The sequence below is a fragment of the Diprion similis genome, chromosome 6, assembly GCF_021155765.1.
Source record: "Diprion similis isolate iyDipSimi1 chromosome 6, iyDipSimi1.1, whole genome shotgun sequence".
NCBI classification, from domain to species: Eukaryota; Metazoa; Arthropoda; class Insecta; order Hymenoptera; family Diprionidae; genus Diprion; species Diprion similis.
The window spans coordinates 11,529,014-11,553,799 of record NC_060110.1 but is presented as its reverse complement, the minus strand read 5'-3'; the positions used below and the strand labels follow the sequence as shown (position 1 = coordinate 11,553,799).

The window sequence follows — 24,786 nt, the reverse complement described above, 5'->3', positions numbered from 1 at the left end:
GTTGGGCCCGTTGCCGGTTAGCCCGCAGTCCGTAGAGCCGTTCGCGCATTCGCCCGTTCGTTGCATTGGGCTCCTTTGGCGTTCGACGGCGCAGACAGCGCGTCGCCCCGCCCGTTGTAAAGCCGTTATCGTACTTAAAGTCGCTGCTGCGTGCGGATCGTCAAGCATCGTAATATGTATACGTTATGTATACGTCCGCCAACGCATACGCCCACCATAAACATATAAATCATCAAAATAGATGAATAAAGCTGGACGAAAACAGCGGAGGCCTGCTTTCTCATACAAATGTGTGATACGAATGTTTTTAATGTGTGAAGCACTGTAATATCGGCGACAAAAAGGTAGATCGATCCGAAAAAGGAAAGCGGTATTATTAGGATACTAAAAAGTAGTCGTCTGCCATTCAAAGCCTTGCAACTCATATGCGATTTAAGATCATATTAGTGGTAGGTCTGTATGTAATACGACGAGACCGAAGTTGTCTAAAATTATGGAAACACAACATAGACGGATCTCAATTTCGAAGTGGGGTTATTTGCTAATTATGTGATTGGAGGAAATCAAACCCGGTAATTTGGTATCATGGTTAACGATTGACTTCAATGGGTGAACATTCAATTATATAGGAATTTCCGGTCGAATGGTTAAATAACACCAATCTTACCTTCGATATCGACGCATTACACGATAGAACGAGCTTTCCGAAATTGAATTTAATTTATCAAACGATTCGAGAAATCCGTCCGTCCTTACAATAAACACGCTCCAGCTACATTCGCTCATGATGCAAAACACGTATGTACCTATGTATACAAGTCGTTGGACTTGATCCTATCCACTGATATAAAATAAGATGTGAAGGTTTGGTTTAGTTAACTATTTGCCGCCAGATGTCTTAAAAACAAAATCTGTGCATCTGTTTGATAATATTGAGCCTTGGTGAGAACGTTGACCGATTCTGTGAGAAAAAGTTCACAGCTTTATGAACTTTTGTGCGTCAAGCTAGCTGTACCAGTCTTAGAATTTCCCACTAATCGTAGATGAGCCTGAATAAACGAGTTGGCACTGACAAGAAATTACGACATCGCCAGAACTATCACCAACGTATGAGCCCGATGAACCTAATTCGGTTAGACTGGATGAGATTACATACCTTCGGTCCACGAATCAGTTGAAAACATACTTTCAAGGATAATTTTGTGACTTTATCCTAAGTTGAAAATTCTTCTTCTTTCCCTATATATACCGATTATACTCCTTATCACTAGACTCTCGTTTTAGGTGTCCCTCCTTTGGTAACGCTCTCTGACTATTTGAAACTACTTGCGGTGATACCCTGGGCGGTAAATGCAGGTCCGTTACCGACCTGTACTCTGCTGTGCTTAGCATTATAAAGGCAGTGGATAATACAGAGCACATTTACCATAGCGAGGTGACATTGTAGTGGTCGAAATTGAACAAATCACAAACATTAAAAAATGATGTTATTGCAGAATGAATAAATAATTAATACGCTTTATACGATTTAAATTTATGGCAGAACACTGTTTGCCAATACTCAATTTTGATGACGCTGAGTGAATGATAACTAGCATTTAATGACATATGTACACGCGGGGACAGTATCTAGAGAACCCCTAATTTAGCGGCCGCGTCGGTACGTTGTAATTGGAATCGGTCCACAGCGCCACGATCGGCCAGCTCCGAACTATTCGAATTTGGTATTGTTGCCTCCATTCCATTCATGGTTGGGTTCTGTTATGTTTACGAAGATTAGACCAAATGGAATTGAGCTTGTTTTGCGGCTCGAACTTATACTAAGTATAAAGTTCTGAATGGAACAGCTGGATTATTTAAATACTGATATTTTGAGTTTAGGATAATTCAACTGTTGAAAGTTCAGTTCGGATTAATCGTTGACTGAGGTTTGATAATGCAGCCAGCGTGGGTGTTGTTTTGAAGCGAACAAAAGGACACGACGGTGGTGGTGGTCCTACCCTGCACGCGCAACACAAGTCGCCTAGCGGTCGGTACGTAGAGGCGACAAGAACTGACGTTACCATCGCTCACCGCGTGTACCCAGATAATGCAGAGTCGAATATTATTATGCCTATGGAATGACGAACGGAAACAGATTGAAATTGTCATTTAACCCCGTATTGACGCCTATACTTTTTAACTGCAGATTCATTTGAACCAAGTTCAGCAATGTTAATCTAACTCCATCAGATAGAGAAAAATAATGTTGTCTAAATAGATGCACAATAAACATACACCTGGTTTACTGTCAACAGAGTTAGAAACCTTTTCTTCATGTAAACCACGGGAGAAATAGTCGAGGAAATTGACCAAAGGATGAAGATATACTTTAGTCACGGCTGATACCTTCGCTGCGAACAAAGATGCAGCTGACATAAAACTAATTTTCTTAATTTACGTTAGGTTTCGATGGTTTTTAAAAAATATAGATTATTTGGAGCCGAAAATGCAGACTTTTCTACACAACAATACTGCTTGTATGTATTTTTTGTATATTAGGTAAAAATCGATTGTTGCTAATATTTGAGTTCACGCTGAACGAACCCAGATGAACCTCAGGCAATCATTATTACACATGTCAGGGGACGGGTTCGACGACGACTATGACGGCGGCGGGGGGGGGGGGGGGGGGGGGGCAATTAGAGCATTTTTGCTGCTGCTGCATTCAGTTGTTTGCTGTACGTGAAGCAACAGTTTCACGCATATTTTATTTGGTCGGAAGTCGCCAGAAAATTTCAATCGACGCCTGACTCGCGGCAATTTTTAAACCAACTGATTGCGTTGTGCACAGCTCGCATGGTGTTTCCAACCGATCAAGACATGTTTCCGAGCGCAGCGCGGCGTTAGTCGCGTCCGAGCAGTCGTAATGAGATCACGTGAGTCGCGTCGATCAAGAATTTAAATCGCCATGTACAGTCTACGTATACGGGAAATGGCCCAGCACCGATAGCTTATAGGTGAAAAAAAGGGCTGTGTATCGTTATTCGATCAGTGTATGTGCACGAACCTGACTGTGATCGGAGTTGCTGAAATGAAAACAGCCGGGGACATCGAAGGTGAGTTTCGTGTTCGAAATTTTCAATCTTGCGTGCAACTTCAGCTTTTAGCGATTTCGATTCTCGACTCTTTGCGTCAGGTGTCGTTTGTTATTGTTTGTGTGGCTGATTTTCGGTCAGTGCGTAGTTATGTTAGCAAGTTAAACTCAGTCCGTTTCGGCAGTCAGCTGCAACAAGTGTGAATGGGCTTCGAATCGAGTGTAATTATTACGCTGCATTGGCACAATCATTTTGTGACAAGATGGTGACATGGCCAAGCACCGATACCTTATGGTTAAGAAAGAAGCTGTGTATCGTGATTCGGTCATTGTATTATGTGCACGAAACTCTGTGAATAATATACGAACGGCATAGCCCATACAAGAGACGAGTTACGGAAACAAAAACAGCCGAGGACATCGAAGGTGAGTTATCGTGTCTCAAATTTCCATTCTTTTGTGCAACTTCAGCTTTTAGCGATTTCGATTCTCGAGTCTGCGTCGGGTGTCGTTTGTTATTGTTTGTGTGGCTGATTTTCGGTAAGTGCGTAGTTGCATTGTTAGCAAGTTAAACTCGGTCCGGTTAGGCAGCCACTACAACACAAAAAGTATAAATGGGCTTGGAATCGAGTGTAATTACTACGCTGCATATAGTCACAAGAGTTTCGTGACAAGAAAATGATCTGATAATCTTCCGTTGTCGTTTTACTTCTAACATTTTGAAAAAACGGACATTGCGGTAGGTGACCTTCGTGCGAGTTGTGTCTCGGATTTCGGTTCGCGGATCGCGTCTCTCACGTGGACACACGTTTGTGGAATGAAAATTTTATTGCGTAGTTGATTTTGGCGTTGTTTCTTATGTAAGAAAATACTGTGAACGATTGCATGTGTGTCCGCATTTCTTTCCGGGGATAGAAAGATTTTTACATTCAACAAACGTTATTGCATCAACGGCGTTACTGATTCGTTTAGAAATTTCGAGCAAACCTAAATCGTCAACTGTTATTGCTTGCTCGTACATATTGTGTTTTGGACAAATATTGTAAATTTTGAATGTTTTTCAAATCGTTATTAAAATTACATCAAGTACTAAAAAAATATTTCTCTATAAATGAATCAGAAACCACTGAAATATCACAGAAGTAACTTATAATGACACAGACAATCTGTAGTGACATGAAATCTGATCCAAGTATACGGTGCAAGTAATAATTTATTATATTCTTATTCTAGTATGAAAAGTGTGTCACCATCGTACGACCTAAGAAGATACGAGAACTACTACATATACACGTGAAGTGTGGAGCAGCCCGGAGGAGGTAAGGAAACTTATTTTAATTATTGTTTGGTAATTCGATGTGCTGCATTCGAAAACTAATTTTTGTCATTGCGTAACATGCGGCAAACAAATATGGAAGTAGAAAACAGTGCTGATATAAAATCCAGTTTGCTAAATTAATTCGAGCTTCCTTTTTTGTTTTTTCAGAATTAAGCAGAGACATCTGAGTAACTTCTCCATTACTCAGCAACGTTGGTGAGTTTGCACGTGTTTAGGTTACGGGTATTTCCCTGGGACTCCTTTGTCACGTGGCGTGGCGGTAAAAATTGTTACACAAATCTTCGATTTCTTAGCTGCATGGATAGGCTCATTCGCGACCTCAACGGTGCCTGACTTTCAGTCGATTCATTTTTTTTCTCTCTCTCATCCGAGTTCACCTATTTTACCAGAGTTACTCAAAGTTAGAAATTTTGCACGTTGCTGAGAGTGGAATGAGCATCGCGACAGGTTACCATCACTTACTCGACATTCGCGAAAACAGATTGTTTTAACTACAGATATTACATAATTACAATGATGTTGTTTAAGTGGTGGAAAAACCTGAGGTTTAAACATATTCCAACGGTCGTTCGATCGATAACATTTCGAAGTCTGGCAGAACGTAATGTCATCAACTTGCATGATGCGTCTTGAATCATTTTGAATTTTTTAATGCCCAGCAACTATCAAACAACTACAGGCCTAGCTCGCTTAGAAAAATGCTGATTAGCGTACAGGATGTTGTTAATCCATCTTACAAAAGGTTAATGTACCGATAGTTCTGCAGCAATTGTTAAAACAATTATACTCTCGCTGACTATGGTACAAAAACGTTTTGCTCCCCACAGGTAATCAATGACAAAGTAAGTTACAGTGACCACGGCGCAAATGAGGAAGAATGATGTGTGTTGGAAAGAATGGAGAACCGTTTAGAGCGAATATAGGTAATCGGGTAGGTAGGTGGCCGCCGTGGGATCCGTCGCGGGGTTTGATGCAGATGTGCGTGTGAATCTCTTATTTCAACATTTCCGTTGGGCGGTTCCGTTGGGAATCAGGCGAGGGTAGGAAGGTCGCGATGCACCGCGATGTTATTTACTTTTGTAATCCACAGCGTCAAACGATCACAGTGATTTTCATCAAGAAACACGCGCAGACTGAATATAAGAGTCTCTGAATTATTTCTTAGTAACCTTTCAAATTTTGACGAGGTTCAATTTCCCATTTTTTGTTACTTTGCTACCATCTTCCAGTCGTTATTGAATTCAATTATTTAATCATCGTCTATCATTATTTCATTTAATTGATCTCTGTGATCGTCTGAATGGGCAAAATGCATCTCTGGACCATCCATCGCGTTCCGTGGTGCGCTGGATGGGAAGAGATGCTGAGCTCGAAGACTTCGCGTTGAAGAGGACCGCCGACCGTCACGCCACACAATAATGCATGCCCTCCAACCTCCCTCCCGGACTTGACTCGCATCGCGGAACAACAATTCGCATCGCAATATGTCCGATTCAAAAAGACAAAGATGCGAATTGGTTTTCTACAGAATTTTGCGACAAGTTCTAGACATTTAAGATTTTTCGACGGATTAATCGGCCGCGCCTTTTTGCGCGTAGATCGATCACGGGAATCGGACGCGTCGTTTGCGCGACGATTGATAATCAGGGTGGCGACAGACCGGAAAATCCGGGAATAGTTGGGGAATTACGTCCATCGGGAAAAGTCAGGGAATTATGACGACCCATAAGGAAAAACGGGATTTTTTTATGAATCTTTTTCAATTTTCAACTACGCTTCGTAAATTCAGTTAAGCTATCTTTCGGAAAGGGTATCGTTCGATTTCTCATTATGCGTGTGAAACGAAGCAATACTATGTGTTTTTCAGATCCAAATTTATATATTCAAGATGCACAACTTCTGGAGCTTTCATTCGTACAAACTGCTCAACATTATCTAATTCAAGTTTCGTAGAAAAATGTCTGGGCATTCTGATTATTTCAACGGGACAATTCAGGGAATAGTCAAGGAATCACATTTGAGCGATTAAATTGTCGCTACTCTGATAATGCGAATCGATCGATCGCCCCCTTAGCGTGACGATATCGTGAACGATATATGAATAAGTAAATCACGCTCGATGTCTTAAGCCTTCCGCTTTTCAATCAATCTTGTTACTCACAACTGAGTTTTCGAGTTCAAATTGACTGTGCCTTTTGCGCGTTGACTTGATACTCTTTGGTTATGAGAGAACGTGCGGCATTTGCAAGCCGGCGGTCAATTCACGGCGATAAATATCGCGGAGTGTACAGTGATGGTGAAAATCTTGTCGTAAGTATTTATGGAACATATTTGAGGTGCATGAAAGTATTTTTTCAGTAATTGTATTTTCTTTTGTTTCAGGGCAACGAAATCATTTTTTTTCTAAGTATACCGAGAAACATTTAGTCTTCACTCGAAAGACATTGTTTCTGTCGTCACACGCACTTTTGTCATTGTGCTGATCGTATTTCCGTCTGTTTTAGCTCATCAAATCGTTTGTCCGTTTCAGTTAATGATATCTTTCGTCTCTTTCAGTTAACTAAACTTTTCAACTATTTCAGTTAATCGTACCTTCCATCTGTTTCAGCTAATGAAATCTTTCGTATGTTTCAGCTGACCAACCCTTTTGTCTGTTTGAGCTAATGAAATTTTTCGACTGTTTCAGCTAATGAAATCTTTTGATTGTTTCAGTTTATCAAACCTTTGTCTGTTTCAGCTGATGAAACTTTTTGACTGTTTCAGCTAATGAAACTTTTTGACTGTTTCAGCTAATGAAATTTTCTGTCGGTTGGGGGTCAAAACTTGGAAGGGTCAATGTTTCGAATGGCCGATGTACCAAAATTTTAAACCTGCGAAAAGAAAGTATCGAAAGGCGAATTGTTCGAAATCTTGATTTTCGAAAGTGTCAACGAGTGGAATGACTATTAATCAGTGACACGTTTAAAAATCAAGATTTCGAACAACTCATCTTCCGTTATTTCATTTTTGCATGTTTGAAATTCCGATATATCGGCCATTTGAAATATTGTCCCTTCCAAGTTTTGACCCCCAGCCCGTTTGTCTGTTTCTGTTAATCATATTTTTGTCGCTTTCAGCTAATCAAATTTTCTTCTCTTGCAGCTAATCAAATTTTTTATCTGTTACAGCTAATCAAACCTTATGTATTTCCGTTGACATTTTTTTCACCAATATGTGAAGTGATGTGTGCTACAATTTCCAAAATTGTCAATAAAGCCTTGATAAATGCTGCTAATATCGAATTGAAAATTATGTTTTCCGTTCCATCTTTTTGGCTGATAAAACAGAAAACTAATGATTAGTTAGGTTGGGTTGACATAGATGCGTCAGCGGGGAACGCGGTTGAGCGGTAACCAATCAAAATGCATGAAATAGTAAATACTATATTTTAGGCATTCTGATTGGTTACCGCCCAATTGCGCCACCGCGTCTATGTGAACCAGCTCTACTGTATGATGCCCCATCATTCCCTCGGATTGCAAGTTTAAGCAACTTATGACGCACGCCGTACAGCCGCCGATTGTAAATTAGCCTTAATGATGAACGATGTAGGCACGTTTTAGGAGTGGCTACTTTCAGCGTGTGTTCAGCAAACAATCATACAGTGCATTGCAGTGGAACGACGCATCTCTAGCGTCAAATAATGAGCAGTTGTTAAATTTCATACTGAGTTTACACGGTTCGTTTACAAAAATGACATTGTTGAGTGAAAAATGTTGAAGCATAAAAGATTCTCGTAAGAATGGGCAAAGTGATGTTTGGAGCCGAGAAACTGCCAACTACTCTGGGTCTGACGACGTGAAATGTGAAACCGTAAACTTTATAATTCGAAACTAAAAGTGTGGTTATATTTTTTTTTAGTAACGCGTACAAATAGTATTGAATAAAAAGAAAGTTTTTTACATATGAATTTAAAACACTGAATAACTAACCCAATACTCAACAAAACATGCATGGAAATCAAATGTAGCAGTTTTGTTATCCTATAAGTTAAACGATGTCAGAGGATTCAAAAATGGGCCTATTTGGCTCCAAAGATGAACAGAAAGAATCAACGTCAGCTGACACCACCAAACAAGAATCCCCGGTCCGTTATGCCCCGTACTGTATAGACAGTGATTCTGAAACATACGATACTGAAGCATTAAGTATAATGGATATCAATGACATAATAGGTGTACAAACCGAACAAGCAGTCGAGTCGACGCTCGAAAGTGAAATAGCGGCTCTCTCAGAAATTATTACCGACTGCAAGCGTGAAACAAGCTCTGTTACAACAAATGAAGCCCCTGAAGAAAGTTCCGATATGAAATTTACCGAGGAACTTCTCACCCAACTTACATCACTGTCACCAGCTCAACAGCAAACTTCAATCTCTATTGAAGAAAGTCCTAAAAAAGATTTGAGAGTGGATGAGCCGCTAGAAGAAAATATCGATCATAGAAGAGTTAACGATAAGTCTGCTTCTGATAAGAACTCACCAGATATTACAAAAGCTGAAGATTCATCGTCCAAAGATCTTTCAGCGAACAACGTTGATGTCGAAGTGGCTGTTCAAGTAACTACTAAAGCTGAAGATGTTGCGCTACCTCTGGATGACCCAAATAATGAGCATGAACAAACAAAAGCTGAGATGAACAAACCGGAGACTGAGAACGCAGATGTACCTTCATTTTGCTCCGCTGCTCCTGCTTCAAACAAATTTGACAATGATTTGCAAAGTGACATTTCGCGTCTAACGGAACAAGAAACTAGCCATAACGATGATGTCCAATTTGATCGTGTAATTGAAAATCTAAACCCTGTAGAGGAGACTGTTAGTATACCTCTTTCTGAAATTACAACAGAGTCATCAGAGACATCTTCTATCAGTGCTCAAATAAATTTGAATGATGATAAAATTGACAAGCATGAAGACCCATCGAAATGTGAAGATAAAAAAGCAGTCTTTGTTGAAAATCCAGTAACTGATGCCTGTAATATTATGAGAAGTGAGGGTTGCGTTGAAGATACTGAATTAGATAACAAAATAGCATCTGTCAATCTCAAGGATAAAAAGGTGTCAGATGTACTTACAAATGTGGGAAGTATTTCTAAGAGTTTACAACTCATCGGGGAAGCTTACATTTCTGAAGACTCTCAGGAAACTGACGAAAAAGATGAATCGCCTACCATCAGAGATGTTAGTCTTCTATCTCCCATTATCGAAGAACAAAAAACTATAGAAGTTACCGAGCCTGAGCAGGAAGCCAGTTTCAATGATGTTTTAACTGAAACTTCGAACAACGAAACAGAACAGCTTGTTTACTCTGATATACCACCAAGCCCTTCTACAAAATCTACTACAATTGGTCAAGAATGTGAGTCATTGGAAGATGAAGAAAATTCTGGTAACACACATAGGGTCTTGGCTGATATACAAGATACTACACAAAGCAATGACTTGGTTCAAACTATCGAACCGCAAGTAAGTGTGAATCTAAGTGACGATCACGATAATGATCAGGAAAAACAAGCGGAAACAAACATGCAAAGTCAGAAGAATACTGAGAAAAGTAGTCCATTTTACAAAATAACTTCATTGCCAGATCCAAGTATTATTCATGATACGAGTAATCCGTTGCAGACGAGCACTACGATGACAGAAGAATTGATTGAATCAGAAAAAAATCCTTCCCAGGAAATTCCTCATGCAGAAGATAAGTCGTTAAAGCCAGAACTTGAAACAATTGATGATCCAGCAGGGGGTAAAATTCTGAAGCTAGAAATAAGTAACAGTCCAGATGGGGTTGAAGAAAAGATTCCCATAGACATACAATTGATTGACAAAGCAGTGAAACCTTCTGGAACTGATATCATATCATTGGAATCAAGTGCGAAGATAGTCCTGCCGATGGAAAACTTAATTGTACAAAATCCCAAACCTGTCAAGGTCGCAGAGACTTCTTCTACCATAGTATCGACATATCCAGAAGTTGAATTAAAAAGTGCAACACAAGTTGAATCGGAAATGAAGTTTGAACACACAGAAATTGAAAAAGAAGTCATAATCTCTGAACCCATATTGGATAATAATAGTGAATTAAGTGGTTCAAAAACTCTTGGAACATCGTCAAGTTCCGAACATTTACGTACTACAAATAATTTTGCCAACAATTTTTCTGAATCCGTCACTTCACCTGTAGAAGTCAGTCAAGATTCACATAGTGAAGATGACCAAAGTGCTGATGCTACTGCACCAGCAAAAACAGTCTTGACAAACGAAGACTGCAGGGAAGTATTGGAAGTCGAAGAACTTTCACAGACAATAGAAGAGAAAACTTCAAAACCAGTGGGAGCTGATGTGAAAATTTTAGAAGGTATTTCTCCAATCATACGATCTGTAGATAACAAAGAAAATGAATATGAAGATGAATCCAGTAACACATCCAACCACATTTCAAGCATTGAAGAAAACGAAGAAACGGTTGAGGTTGAAACGTGTGCAACTCAAAAAGATGGTCCAATACAGCAAGCATTAATAGAAAATATATTACCAATTACTCAAGAAAGCCAAATGGAGTTGAAAAGTAATATATCTGCAACTGAGCATGACATATCAGTTGATTCGAACAAGGAGAAGCCAGAGGAAGGGGAAGATTCAAATATAAACCTTATGCAGTCAGGAAACGAAAGCTCTGTGGAAGTCAAGATTCCAGCATGTGATATTGTGGAAGCAAATGAGGTGGAAAAATTACAAGCATCCCAGGAATCATGTGAAGCAGAAAAAACAAATTTTGTCAAAGCAAAAGTTGACTCAGTTATCTCACAGATAGCTAGGGAAAACTTGATTGCACAAAGGGACTGTTTACCAGAAACGAAAAATGTTGACCTTCCTGATGCTAATTTAATAGATAGTAGAGATGATGTAGAACCACAAGCTGGTTCTGAAATCATTGATGAAGTAGCGGAAAATGCACCAGGCTCAAAAGTAGCAACATCTGAAGATACTAGTGAATTGAATGTTGAAATATCAAATTCGGAGAGTGTTGAATGCAAAGATGACCCCTATGAACCAGACATTGCTGATGAATCACTAAACATCAGTCAGGTTGTTGAAGCAAAAACTGTGAATTCTAACATACCTATCTGCTCAAAAATTTGTCAAGATGATATGTCAGTGAAACACGTCTCTAAGGAATCTCACCAATCAGAAGAAACTGAATCAATAACTGTATTGCCAATTGATACAGAAAATAAGCATATAAAAGATGCACCTGACAAATGTAAAACAGAGATTGGAGAAATGGAAAATATTAAAGGGTCATGTAGTGAAATTGTTATTGCGAGTGTAGTATCACTTGCAGATTGGGAAGATGCCTCAGAAACTAGTACATTGCAGGATTGGCCTGAAATGACCAGCTGCTCAGAATTAGTTCCTGAGCATAATAAAGATGAAAGTAAAGTAAATATTAAAACAAAAAGAGAACAAAGTGTTAACTTCGATGTTCCTAAAATACAGCAGGAAGCAATTAGTCAATCTGAAACTTCATCAAGAGATGATGATATACAGTGTCAAGGGTTATCTTCTATCATAACACATCAAAAACTGGACAGCCCTGAAATTCAGGTTGAAAATTCAGAGGCCCAGTCTGAAGCCGAACTAATTGCTAGTAAATCTGTGGATGCTCTTGGAAGTGATGGATTAGTTGAGGATTCAGGCCAAACACAATGCAAAGCTGATTTAATTTCAACAGAACATCCAGTAGATGAAATTTGTGACTCGCAAATCAGCATGCAAGAAATACAAGCAAACGACAGCAAATCTGAACTTTTAGAAAATGAGTCAAAATTATCAGAAACCGAACGGAAGCTTGAAGAAAACTTACTTCCAACAAAGTATATCAATGCCAGCAATCCTGAGGTTACAAGTGATATTTCTAGCTCCATTGAAAGTTCGAAATTTAACCAAATTTTGGATAGCAATCTACCAGGTATTGAATCTGAAGAAAATCTATTTAACGTGACAGCCGAATCTGTTTCAGATACACTGCAGTCTACTGATTTAATAGAATATGAAGAGAAGGTGAATGAAGATTTGAAATGTGAGCCTATTGAAGAATTGGAAAAATTGACAGCAGTGGCTGATGAAATTTTAATTGATGAGTTAGCTGATTCTGTATTAAAGGATGACCTACAACCCTTGGAAAACTTGAACCATTTGGAAATATTACCGGATAGCAATTTATCTCCATCATCTATTGTGAGTTCTGATCCATTAAGAATAGAACAAGTAGCAGCAGACGAATTTTCTGGAATAAAAGATCAACCTGTATCATTGCTGGAAGATGTGAACAAAACATGTTTCATTGAAGATTCAAATCAAACGCCAAATGTATCACATGGAGCTGATTATATAACTGATGTTATCATAAGTTCAACAAACATTGACAATATACAGCTTGCAGATAATATACAAGAAACGAATGATGAAAATATTAATGCTGATGAGTTCAAAAAAGACAACGGCCAAGAGCTAAAAGCTAGTAACAATTCCATTCCCAAAGATATTTCACCTGTTGAAAGTATGACAAGTATAAATGAAGCATGTAAAACAGAAGATGAAGAAAATCTGGACGCAGACAGAGATATTGAAATAAATTTACCATTGAAACAAGAAGAGGAAAAATTGATTGAATGTGCAGTGCTAAGAGTTTGTGACGTCAAAATTGATCTACCAGATGAGGTGTTATTTGATACTGAGGATGCAGCAGAAACTGAAGTTCTTTGCAATACATCAGCAGATAATGTCGATACATCGCAACAAAGTTCAGAAATTTCTGAACTAGAATGTGCTGTAAAATTCTTACAAGAATCTGAGGAGCAAACAATAGATTCTCCTCTACTTCTGTCACCTAAAGTAGCTGAAGACATTGTAGAAGAGAATTCAGAACAGAGTAAATCTTGTGTTTTTTTGTCAGAAACAGAAGTTTGTCAGGATACTTTGGAATTACCGGTAGAATTAGAACAAATTACTCCGAATTCAATAGCTATATCAGAAGCAGAAATTATTTCTGAAGCAGCCAAGTTGGAAAATGAACGCAAATTGAAAATAGCTGCAGAATTGAGTAAAACTTCCGAAATTACTTTGAAATTGGATATCTGTGAAAATCTTGTATCAGAAAATAATTCCGAGATGCTGAAAAATCTCTTGACTGTAGCGGAAGTCCCCAGTTGGAGAGACAGATTAGGTGAAAGTATTGCATCTACTTCGGAAAAATCTGCTGATAGCCATAAACTGGAATTACCTGAAAATAATATCAGAAGATCGGAGAAGATACCTAAGATTTCAATTCTAGAAGAGAGATTGAAAGAACCACCCAAAATAGAAATACCTTCTAACGAAATAACTCCAAGAATATTAGACACACCTACAACTCCGAAAACAAGCTTGCTTATTCAAAGAGATTCAAAGGTAGACTCTAAAAGTATGTATCAAAAAATGCTTGAATCTCCAAAAGGTGGAGACAAAACCGAGCCAAGAATTTCAGACACTCCAAGAAAAGATTCTGAGAAACATGATTTTGAAAATGTTGGTTCACCACGAATAATTTTGAAAATAGCAAAGTCAGCTATCGCTGATTGCAGTGAACCGAGATCACCCAAAAGTCCCAAGATACGTTCAGCAGCGAACTCTCCGAACCCAGAAGATAGCCCTGGTCAAAAATTGGGTAAGATTAAGTTGAAATTATCAAGAGGTGGTCATCCTTCGATAATTTCTAACGATAATTATGATGAGAGTACGCAGCGCCACATGGACGCAGTGCTATCCCCGTCTCATATTGGTATGAAAATTAAATTATCAAAATCAGGCGATGCTTCAATCATTCAGCCTGAGAAATACGACTCAACTGACGAGGTTAAAGAAGGTAAACATAAATTTGATGAGGTTTTACCAAAACGAATTGAGTCGCCACTGGGCATGAAAATTAAACTTTCGAAAACTGGGGACCCATCTATAGTACAACAAGAATCAAAAGACTCGACCCCAAAACGTAACAAAGAAAAAGTTGATAATGGACAAGAAATACCAAAAAGAACAGACTCGCCAATAGGGATGAAAATCAAATTGTCTAAAAGTGGAGATGCCTCGATAGTACAACCAGAGAAACAGGAAATTTCAGATGATTTCGTGTATAAAGACAAATGTGAAACTCAAACTGAGATTCCAAAACGAACAGAATCTCCAATTGGTATGAAAATCAAATTATCGAAGAGCGGTGATGCATCTATAATATCAACAGAAAGTTGCGAGGAGTCGAAAGATTCTTCTTCAAAATCCAGAGATAAATTGAGTGCTAATCAAGATATCCCAAAACGAACGGACTCCCCTTTGGGGATGAAATTTAAACTTTCGAAGTCCGGGGGAGCATCTATTATACAACCAGAAAAGTCTGAAACAGCAGATGAATTCAAAGACGAAATAGAAAATATTGCAGTTATAACAAGGCGCGTCGAATCTCCAATTGGCATGAAAATCAAATTATCAAAAACCGGAGATGCATCAATCATTCATCCCGACAAACAAGAATCTGACGAGTATAAAGAACTAATTGCAACGAAATATAGAGAGAAATCGGAGGTACAGGAAATACAAAAACGAACAGACTCGCCCATTGGAATGAGAATTAAAGTAACGAAAAGTGGTGAAGCTACTGTTGTGCCTTTAGAAATTTCACAAGAGCGTCAAGAATCGGCAGTGCCAGATGCTGAGATCTTTGACGCAGCGTATGAAGTTCCAAAACCAAATGAATCTCCAATTGGTATGAAAATCAAGTTATCGAAGACTGGTGATGCATCGATCATACACCCAGAAAAACTAGAATATCTCAACGAACCTAAGGATAACGTCACGGGGGGGCGAGGACATCCAACAATTTCCCAAGAAGTATCTAAGTCCTTGGAGTCTCCACTTGGAATGAAGATCAAGTTATCAAAAACAGGTGACGCTTCTATAATACATCCTGAAGTTTCTCCAGAGTCCAAAGAAGCTCACTTAAAACGTGCAGAAAAATTTCATACCTTGCTAGAAGGTCCCAAAAGAACAGAATCTCCTCTTGGGATGAAAATAAAATTATCCAAAACAGGAGATGCATCTATAATAGAGCCTGACAAAAAAGAAAAAGCAGCAATGAAGCAGAAAGAAAAATTGTCAAACATTCAAGAAGTTTCACAAAAGCGCAAGGAAATGGAGTTTCCAATAGAAATGAAGATTAAATTGTCGAAGACAGGGCATCCTACTATAATTGCTAATGAAAAACAAGAATCCTTTGGCGAAATGCCGTCAAAAAGCAAAGATCATTCCGAAAGTGTTCCAGGCGTACATTACAAGCGTACAGAACCAACATCTCCCACTAAGGATTCTCAGATGAGGATTTTTAAAACTGGCCATTCAAGCATAATACACGGTAACCGGTCTGAATTGACAATTGAACCGATTCAAATGCTTCACAAAAAAGTAGAAAATGCCATGGAAGTTCCATCAACATGCCAAGATGTTACTATATCCCCGGTGGATGTAAAAAAAAGTAAACTAGAAGCTAAGTTGTCGCACAGATTACCTGAAGTTACAATTCAACCAGTTATGTCTGGGGAACAAAAGCAGGTGATGTTAGATAAAAAAACTAGTGCAATTAGCCGACAACAAATGAGTGTGATTAATCAAGAAATAAGTATTACTCATGTTTCACCTCCTAAACCTACCGATCTATCAATGAGTGGAAAATTGAAAGAAATCTTACGCAAAAATGCTTCTAGCTCTCCACCGAATTCAGATTGTGAAATAATTGAGCATCGTCCAGAGTTGATCATTGTTAATGAAAACTCCAATTCAAGTCAGGATGTTATGATAATAGAAGAAGTCAAGGTAACAGCACAAGAAATCAAAATACCTAGAAAACGTGGCAGACCGAAAAGATCAACGTTACCACCTGGGCAACCACTGATGCGACAAATAATTCCACAAGACCCATTGGCTCTAGACAATATGCCACATCCACTTGGAATTGACCATAAAGAGAGTGACCGGCCAAAGAGAACTTGCAGGAATCAGAAGAGTTATGCCCCGCCAAAAAGAGGTCGAGGAAGAGGTTTGTACGATTTCGCGTTGCGCTTATACTAGGCATATTATTCATGAATGATTGATTCCTATGCAAATGAATATATGTTTTGTAACTACCTGAAGTCTAATATCAATGATGTGAAATACTTACAAGAAATTAATCATTAATGAGTGTAATTCAGCAATCAAATTCCAGATGTTAATAGCGAAGTAATATTTACTATGTATTTCTGTGATTAAAATTTGTTTTTTAATCCAGGAAGAGGAAAGCGAAAAATGGACCGAATAGATTGTGCTATTGGCAAAATACCTCGACTGGAGGACCCGTTAACTGAAATTGAAAGATCAACAATGAGCTTAATAGACCCACTTCAGCAAAGAGTTATTCCAACAGTGATGGCACAAACATCGGAACTATACAGAGCTCTAAAACAGAGTCCTACAGATCGTAAGAGATTAATATCCGAAACAATAGTAAAGCAAGGCTTTCCAGAGCCGCAGAAAAAACTGAGACTGCAAACGGAAACTGGAAAACAATTATCTTCGGCCTTACCACTGGAACCAATACCTCAAGAACGCATGATGATTCAATCAAATGTCAATACATCTGATTCAACAGCTATGATGATATCTGAAATGTTGCAGCGCTCCGAGACTATAACTGCGGAGCTAAATACTGAACAGTTAATGGAGGGACCAAAATCTGCGATTCAGGAAAGCAAAAATATTATTACAGATATGACAGCAACTGAGAATCAAAATTGGTTGACACCTTCGATAAAACTACCTGACACAAGTAGCAAAAGTGAAGCAATTTCCATAGTACAGGTGATTGATGAAGAAACCCGAATGAGTGCAGAGTCTAATTCGCGATCGCAAACACCAGCTAGAAACATCTCCATACCTGGTAAAAGATTCATCATATATTTTTATTTAAAAATTATTTATATAAGATTTGATGATGACGATGATGATGATTATAATTATGATAATGATAACAATAACAATAACAACAACAATAATAATAATAACAATAAGATTCTAACTTCAGTTAATTTTTGTAGATGATTCCAATCATTTCTGTGTTGAATTTTTACTCGTGTATGTGACAAAGGCAGATCTTTTATGAATTGTGTGATTGCACTGTAAATACTATAGTATGGTATTAAATGTGGTAGTTTGTCGACAATGTTATTGTGATACTTTTCAATATTTTTGATTATTACACATTATCGTGATTCTTTTTAATCTTATTGCTTATGATGAACAACCTAAATGCGTATTTACGTTATATTTTATTTAATCTGGCAAAATTCAAAGATTTACAAAATGATTAGCTTCGCAATTTGTCTAATGTGTTTCCATTGCTTTGTATGTATTTGAAAATTATAAACATTAACAAAACCTAACTTTAACATATTTTGGGTTGTGTTGCATTTGTTGAAATCTGTTTTGACAATGTGATTCGTTAAGAGTCATTAAAAGTACCCGGTCTCTAAAATATAAATGTGGTAGTATACCTCCAACCGGGATATCTAAAAATAGAGCATTTTCTCGTGTCTTATTTCTATATTCCCAAATATAAAATAGCCGTCATGGAGTGTTTTGACAAGGTTAAAAATTATTCACTGATTTTCGCATGAATACCATATGTATAATCACTGCAAGGAGTAAAGTAATTGTCATGCACATTTTTATAAATAAATTCACAAATAATACATTGCCATATGAACACTCAGATAATATTTTGCGAATGTGAGTGCGGACCATAATACGTAAAATTATTTGTAACTTGTTTCAGTTATAATTTATGCATTGAGATGAATAGACAGATCTCTCTGAAAATTTGTAATCACTGTTTATTAGATTTGGAATTCCGAATGAAAATACAAGAGGGAATAAATGGATACAGGATGCAAATACTATTATATTATCATTCGTAAAAATAATGTGATTTTATTGATTGGATTAATTGGTATTTTTAGAAAAATTGGGCTTTTTTATGATCCTTAAACAAATTTACACATCGAGACATACTAGAGTTGTGGTCGAATAAAAGTGGAGCTTAATGCCGCAAATATAGTTGCTGTGTACTCAATATAACTGTAAATCAGTACTTTGAATGTTGTATTGTTTGCTCAACTATTGACATTTTACCACTGAAATATTTTCAAGTGAATACTGTGTTATAGCTGTAGAAACGGTAATCAATGAGGAATCTCAAGGCAGCGTACTGAGCACAGCCACTACTGAGTCCGAAAAAGTTAAAGTGAAAAATCGAAGAATGGAAATAAACTTTGATCCTGACGAAGGCCCGTTCACTGTTGATAAAATTGCTGAGTATGAATGGCCACTTGATAAAAAAGGAGAAACGTTTATGATACAGGAACAAATTTCACAATACTTGGGAGTGAAGTCATTTAAACGAAAGTACCCGGATTTGAAGCGTAGAATGGTAGAAATGGAGGAAAGAAATTACCTCAGGGAAAATTGTTTAGTGAGCGAAGCAATGTGCGATATGGGTAAGTTTGAAACTAAATTTGCTGAAAAATTTTTAGATCGTAAAGATGAATGATGAAAATCCATATAATCATTACCTTTTCATAATAAACTTTGAACAATAACTTTCCAGGTTTTGATATTAATAGTATAAAAGTACTTGTCAATTTTTACGTCTCTTATTATGCATGTTCGATTGTATCTGTGCGTATTATCTCGTGTGGTTATGCCCGAGAAAACATGTTTTCATTATTTAAGTAGCCATAACAGCTGAAGTTTTAACCAGATCATCTCTGTTCATCTCTAGGACTTACAGCAATATGCAGTACAGAAGTGTTAGATGTCATGTGCAGCGATTTTCCAGATCAGTATGAAGAGTATCGTAAGCATATGCGAGAAAAACAAGCTAAAGAACATTCAAAGAAGCAAAAAGAACTGACAGCTGCTGCAAATGCGGAACGAAATCGCATAGATCTTGCGGAAATGGCTGTACAGTCAGCATTATCTTGGAACGTGAATTTCAATAAAGCTCGAAAAGAGTCTAGAAAGTACAGCTTAGATTTACAAAGTTTTACTATCCACGTACCTAAAAAACAACAGAAGGTTGACGTGGAACGTAAAGTTAGTAACTATCCTGTGGCTCTGATACCTGGACAATACACAGATTATTATAGAGAATATACACCTGCTGAATTGCGGTATTATCCATTGAATACTGTTCTTTATGGTCCGATGAAACCTAACGAACGTAAGTTTGACAGTCAATCTGAGGGATCACAAAGTGACAGCGATAGCGATTCATCCTCCGATGACTCTAGGTGAGTGAAGAATTGGGAGAATTTCATGCCATGTAGTGGTTAACAAAATGACACCCATTAAATTATTCTAACTGAAAACTACTAGATACCAACAATTCGTATTAATTAGATCCTTTTCCAGCTCATCATCTAGTGAAGGAACGCAGGACACAGAAGAATCCCAATCAACGGTCGATGAAGTTGATATGGAGTTGGGAGTCCACAAGGAAGATAACAAAAACTTAAAGTGTAAAATGTGTTTAAAACACTTAAACAAACATGGAAAGGCCGAAGTACTAATACAGTGTGGCACTTGTAATGGAAATGGTACGTGAAAAATTATATAGTCATCAGAAATGAAAGGATCCTGGTTTACTGTCGACTTGGTAAATTTGATTGCACAAGCTTATAAAGAAGACTTAGCAATTTCATTTGGCAATATTGAACATATTATTCTATGATATTAGATCACTCTTTGAGTAGAGTAATTGTTCCTAATGGTGGGATTTCGTTTTATTGGAAACATAACATGCAATGTGTGACTGGTTTATTACCGTGAAAAGTGAAAATTAGAATTATTTAAAAAATATTAGACTTAGGATATTGTAATTTAGAAGTGATGTAGTATATTACATAAATTTATTGAGCTGAATAAAACTTGGCAATTTGATTATTTTTTTTCATATTAGCTATAAGCTATGTAAAAAAAATTAAATGACCTCATCATTAACTTTATAGATTCAAATTAACACCATGTCTGCGTGGTAGCATACGACAGATATTACATATTATAATGATTTAACTAATTTTTTTATATTGCTACTGTAACATGACAATGTCATGAAATTGGAAATGTATGTGAGGTGAATTGTGGTGTCGTAGAAGTAGTTAGATTTGCTATGGTTCAGTGTGACTTTGTATTTGACTTAATTTGAATACAACTAAAGATTATTTATAGCGATGTTTACAAAGAATATTTGTTATGCAAGAAATGCCTAAAAGGTCCACAATCCTTTTACTGATATACAGAAGATTTCAATTTCCTCAGCCCAGGTGATTGCATCTTTGAACAATATTTGATTCATACTGATTCTTCGTTTTGAGGACAAAAAATATTGTCGCCAGGGTAAGTTTACCCACTCAGTTGACTCACCTGATAAATTCTTGGAATTGAACTAATTTGTTAATCTTTTTTCCAAGTCGCGTGATTCACAAAAACTGGAGTGCAGTTTCAGAGCTTCAACACTTAACCAGAGTTTGCTTGCTACTACTTACATTGCATGCAGACAAAATATTTTTACATTTGTATGGATTCCACATGAACGAAAAGGATCTTCTCAAACTTTTGTGTGTAGATGTCTCGGTCTAACAACATGTCACTTTGTTAATTTTTATTACTTTCTTCGTTGAATGTCAGAAAATCAATTTTTTTCAAATCAGAATTTTTCTACAACTTGCTGTGATGTTTGAAGTAATCTTGTACACAGATCATCAATAACTGATTACTCTTCAGCACAGAAATATATGAGTAACGGTTATAAAACAATTTTTAGAGAAATCATATAGATGGATAGTAGTTACATTTTGTCATTGCTAGAATCGAGTATTTGAATAAATCTTTATCTTGCAACAAGTACTTATTGGTAGTCCACCTTCTATCTCTTCTGTCTATTGGCCAATTGTATTTGTGAATACTGTCTATTACACAATATTGGAGTTTGATCTGGTTATATTTGTGATACTGATATTATTTGTTGTGAAAATGGTTGAAGTATATCTGCAGAGAAGGTACCCATCGTATTCTCGTAGGCTTGAACCAATTACATTAGGTATGAATTTACAGAATAATTACTATTACTCATCTAAACAGTCATTTCGTTCCAACGGTATCTTCGAGTTCATGAAATTTGACTCGATAATTATTGGAAAGTTCATGACTTGAAGAATGATATCAATTTTTTTTTACTATACTTTTTATATTTAATCCTATGTATGATGTAACTTCTTTATCCACCATATAGTTGAGTGTTTGGTTAAGCTATTAAATTTATGGAGTAGTATCGAATTAATTGCAAATTCGATTTTTAAGACTGTCTAGATATTATTGTAGTTGATTATAGTTTTAAATGCAAAATGTTTTTTTCTGTCATTTACAGTTCACCCATCGTGTATTGACTTGACACTAGATATGGTGCCTCACATTCAAGGGTACTCCTGGCAGTGTACAGATTGCAAGACATGTGTTCAATGCCATAATCCTGCAGACGAGGATAAAATGCTCTTCTGTGATATGTGCGATCGAGGGTAAATAGTTTCACTTTATTTTTAAACTAACCAGGGCTTAATTTTAGTAAACACAAGAATGTGGTCATATTTGAATTGACTGATTTGAGAGAGTATCTACATTCAAATTACAGATATCATATTTATTGTGTGGGTCTGAGGCGAGTACCGCAAGGGCGATGGCATTGCCGAGAATGTGCTGTTTGTGCAAGCTGTGGGCTGCGAACACCTGGAGGAGCAAATTCAGATAGGAATAGCGTTGCACAATGGCAGCACGAATACAAAAAAGGCGAGAGAAATACACGTGTCTATGTTTCCACACTATGTGTTCCATGTTCAAAGTAAGTTGAAGCAACTTTGCAGATATATATTTTATAGACTCTTAATGCATAGGTGTAAAAATAAGTAAAAATACACAATTTAAAAATCGCTTATAGCTCTCTGCGGCCTGAGCTTGAATTCTGAAATTAATATGCATTCTCTTTGAATAAGATTATCAGCAAAGTATTCTTGATTCTATTCTGGTACAGTTATTCATGTTCTATTCTAGTATATCATTCATGAATTCATATCCATTCTCTGTGAATGATTGTATCGAAACAGTATCAAATTATACCGTAACAGTCGATTCTTACGATTCTATTTTGGTACAATTATTCATGTGAATAGCATATAATTTGGAATGTTTTTGAAATTCAATGTCCATAGATTGATAGAGGTTGTTATTTTCCCATCCTTTTGTTGTGAATTTGAAGATCGATTTCATTTATTGACTATCATTCTTAAGAACAAGTAGAGTTTATTCATTGTGACTCAAATGACTATAATAATTTATAATTTACATCAAATATCATGTATTAGTTGGCTAGATATTTCTCTCATGACCATTAACTTTCAATGCAGTGTAAAGAAACTTTCCGTCATGTGCCAGTGAACCACTCTATTATTTGCTCAGTCTTCGGCACTGGTTTGCTGTGCAATTACTAATATATTTGAAAAACAAATTTTTGAATTGTTACTTATTATCGATATGTTTTTGTTTTACTACTTATGATAATAATTGAACATTGATCGATGTGTCGTTTTGATTTCACTAACTACTTGAATGTTTGTGCGTTAACAAGGCTGTGGCGAAAAGGCCGTTACTGCCCACATTGCAGCCGCTGTCACAGCGCCCAACGACTCGACCTGGAACCGAATCTAGTCCATTGCGGCGCGTGTGACAAATATCTGCACTTAGGTACTGATACGAATCTTCATTAAATTTAAGCTTTTTCATTATTCATCAACACTGGTAATTGTTTTTCATGACAAAAACTATATTATATATTAACATATAATGTAGAGTATATCATTAATCATTATGCCCAAAAGTCTATCCAATCCCCAGAGATTTGTCGTAGCATAATTTAACTACTGGATTGCTAACAAAAAATTATTACGTAAGAACATTGATTAATGAGTCTTCCATTGTAAATAAGGTGATGATGAAAAAGCTTATGACATGTGCCACGAAATAAAATCCTGTGTTGTGATGTAATAGTAGATGTGTGTCTTCACAAGTCTATGCATGTGGAATGCCAAAAAGCTTTAACATGTGCTGTCAAGATTTAGCAGATATGATTATTCGGTGTTACTGCCCAAAATTATCTTTTATGATCTACAATATATTTTATCAAATAGAGCTGTAATAATACCCGAAGAGTATTACATACATTAATACCTTGTGATGTCGTCTCCTAAATGGAAGTTGTCCATCTACCATCTCCTGAGGAGCTCCGAATGTTTCAAAAAATTTTATTATCCAATATAAATGTATATGTTACAGGAAAATATTCGTGAAAGATATATTAAATCCAGGTGTTGTATGTGTGTGTGTATGTAAACAGTGCGTTTGGTAGATAGAAAATGATAAAGAATCGTAGCTGATAATTTATTTGCAAATACAGAAGATTCTGTAAATTTTCAGTTGCATTGTCATTGGAGTTGATATTGTATTTCCTAATTGATGGAATAATTCTATTTCAGGATGCGTGGAAATCAAGTATGGAACAATTGACAGAAAAAATTATATTTGCGAATGCTGCAGTACACCTACACAACAATCCTCAAGGTCCTTAATATCAAAGAGTTTCAAGACATAAGTTATACATAAAGTATTGAAACATTGTGAAGTAATTACATCTGTAAGAAAGACTGTTAACTCTAGTGCGATAATATTTTTTCCTTCCGTTTTAAAGTGTTGTAGTAAAATAAGACTTGGTCTATACTTTATATCAAAAATTTTTTCCTTAGCATTGCTCATCACTGATTTGTAATTAGTTTATAATTCAATACATCTTCATTCAACGTCGTATGTACGCAAAGAATCGTTTTCGAATTCCGCCACACTTGGACGAAATTCCAATCATCTACTTGTTACAATTGGAACTGCGACACGGAAAGCGGAGCGTAGAGGATAGTACTATGCAGTTTTAGTTAACAATTACGGTGTGACGACCACTTTGTGTTGCGGGTAAATATGGCGGGTTGACGTAGGGAGTACGATCTCCGCGTGGATCTCCGTGCATAGAAAGTGTCCATAAAATAAAGTACAATTGACATGGCGTTGCTGTGGCAAAAGTTCCACATTAAAAAAAAAACCGCCGATCAC

The 24,786-nt window shown here is 36.9% G+C and overlaps 1 protein-coding gene across 2 annotated transcripts; it reads left to right on the top strand.

Annotated features, from left to right (window-relative positions):
- The first annotated feature begins 8,067 nt into the window (after positions 1-8,067).
- Positions 8,068-24,492, top strand: LOC124407575. 2 transcript variants are annotated; one of them, XM_046883839.1, is made up of 9 exons: positions 8,068-16,582; positions 16,814-17,461; positions 18,747-19,076; positions 19,361-19,871; positions 19,993-20,177; positions 22,007-22,154; positions 22,268-22,474; positions 23,258-23,373; positions 24,162-24,492. In XM_046883839.1, exons 1-9 carry the CDS (start codon positions 8,452-8,454, stop codon positions 24,275-24,277), a joined length of 10,392 nt encoding a protein of 3,463 aa, XP_046739795.1. In that variant the 5' UTR covers positions 8,068-8,451; the 3' UTR covers positions 24,278-24,492. The 2 variants fall into 2 exon arrangements, with proteins under 2 accessions (XP_046739795.1, XP_046739796.1); XM_046883840.1 differs by lacking the exon at positions 23,258-23,373 and having other exon boundaries at positions 9,336-16,582; positions 24,162-24,491.
- The last annotated feature ends 294 nt before the right edge of the window (positions 24,493-24,786 follow it).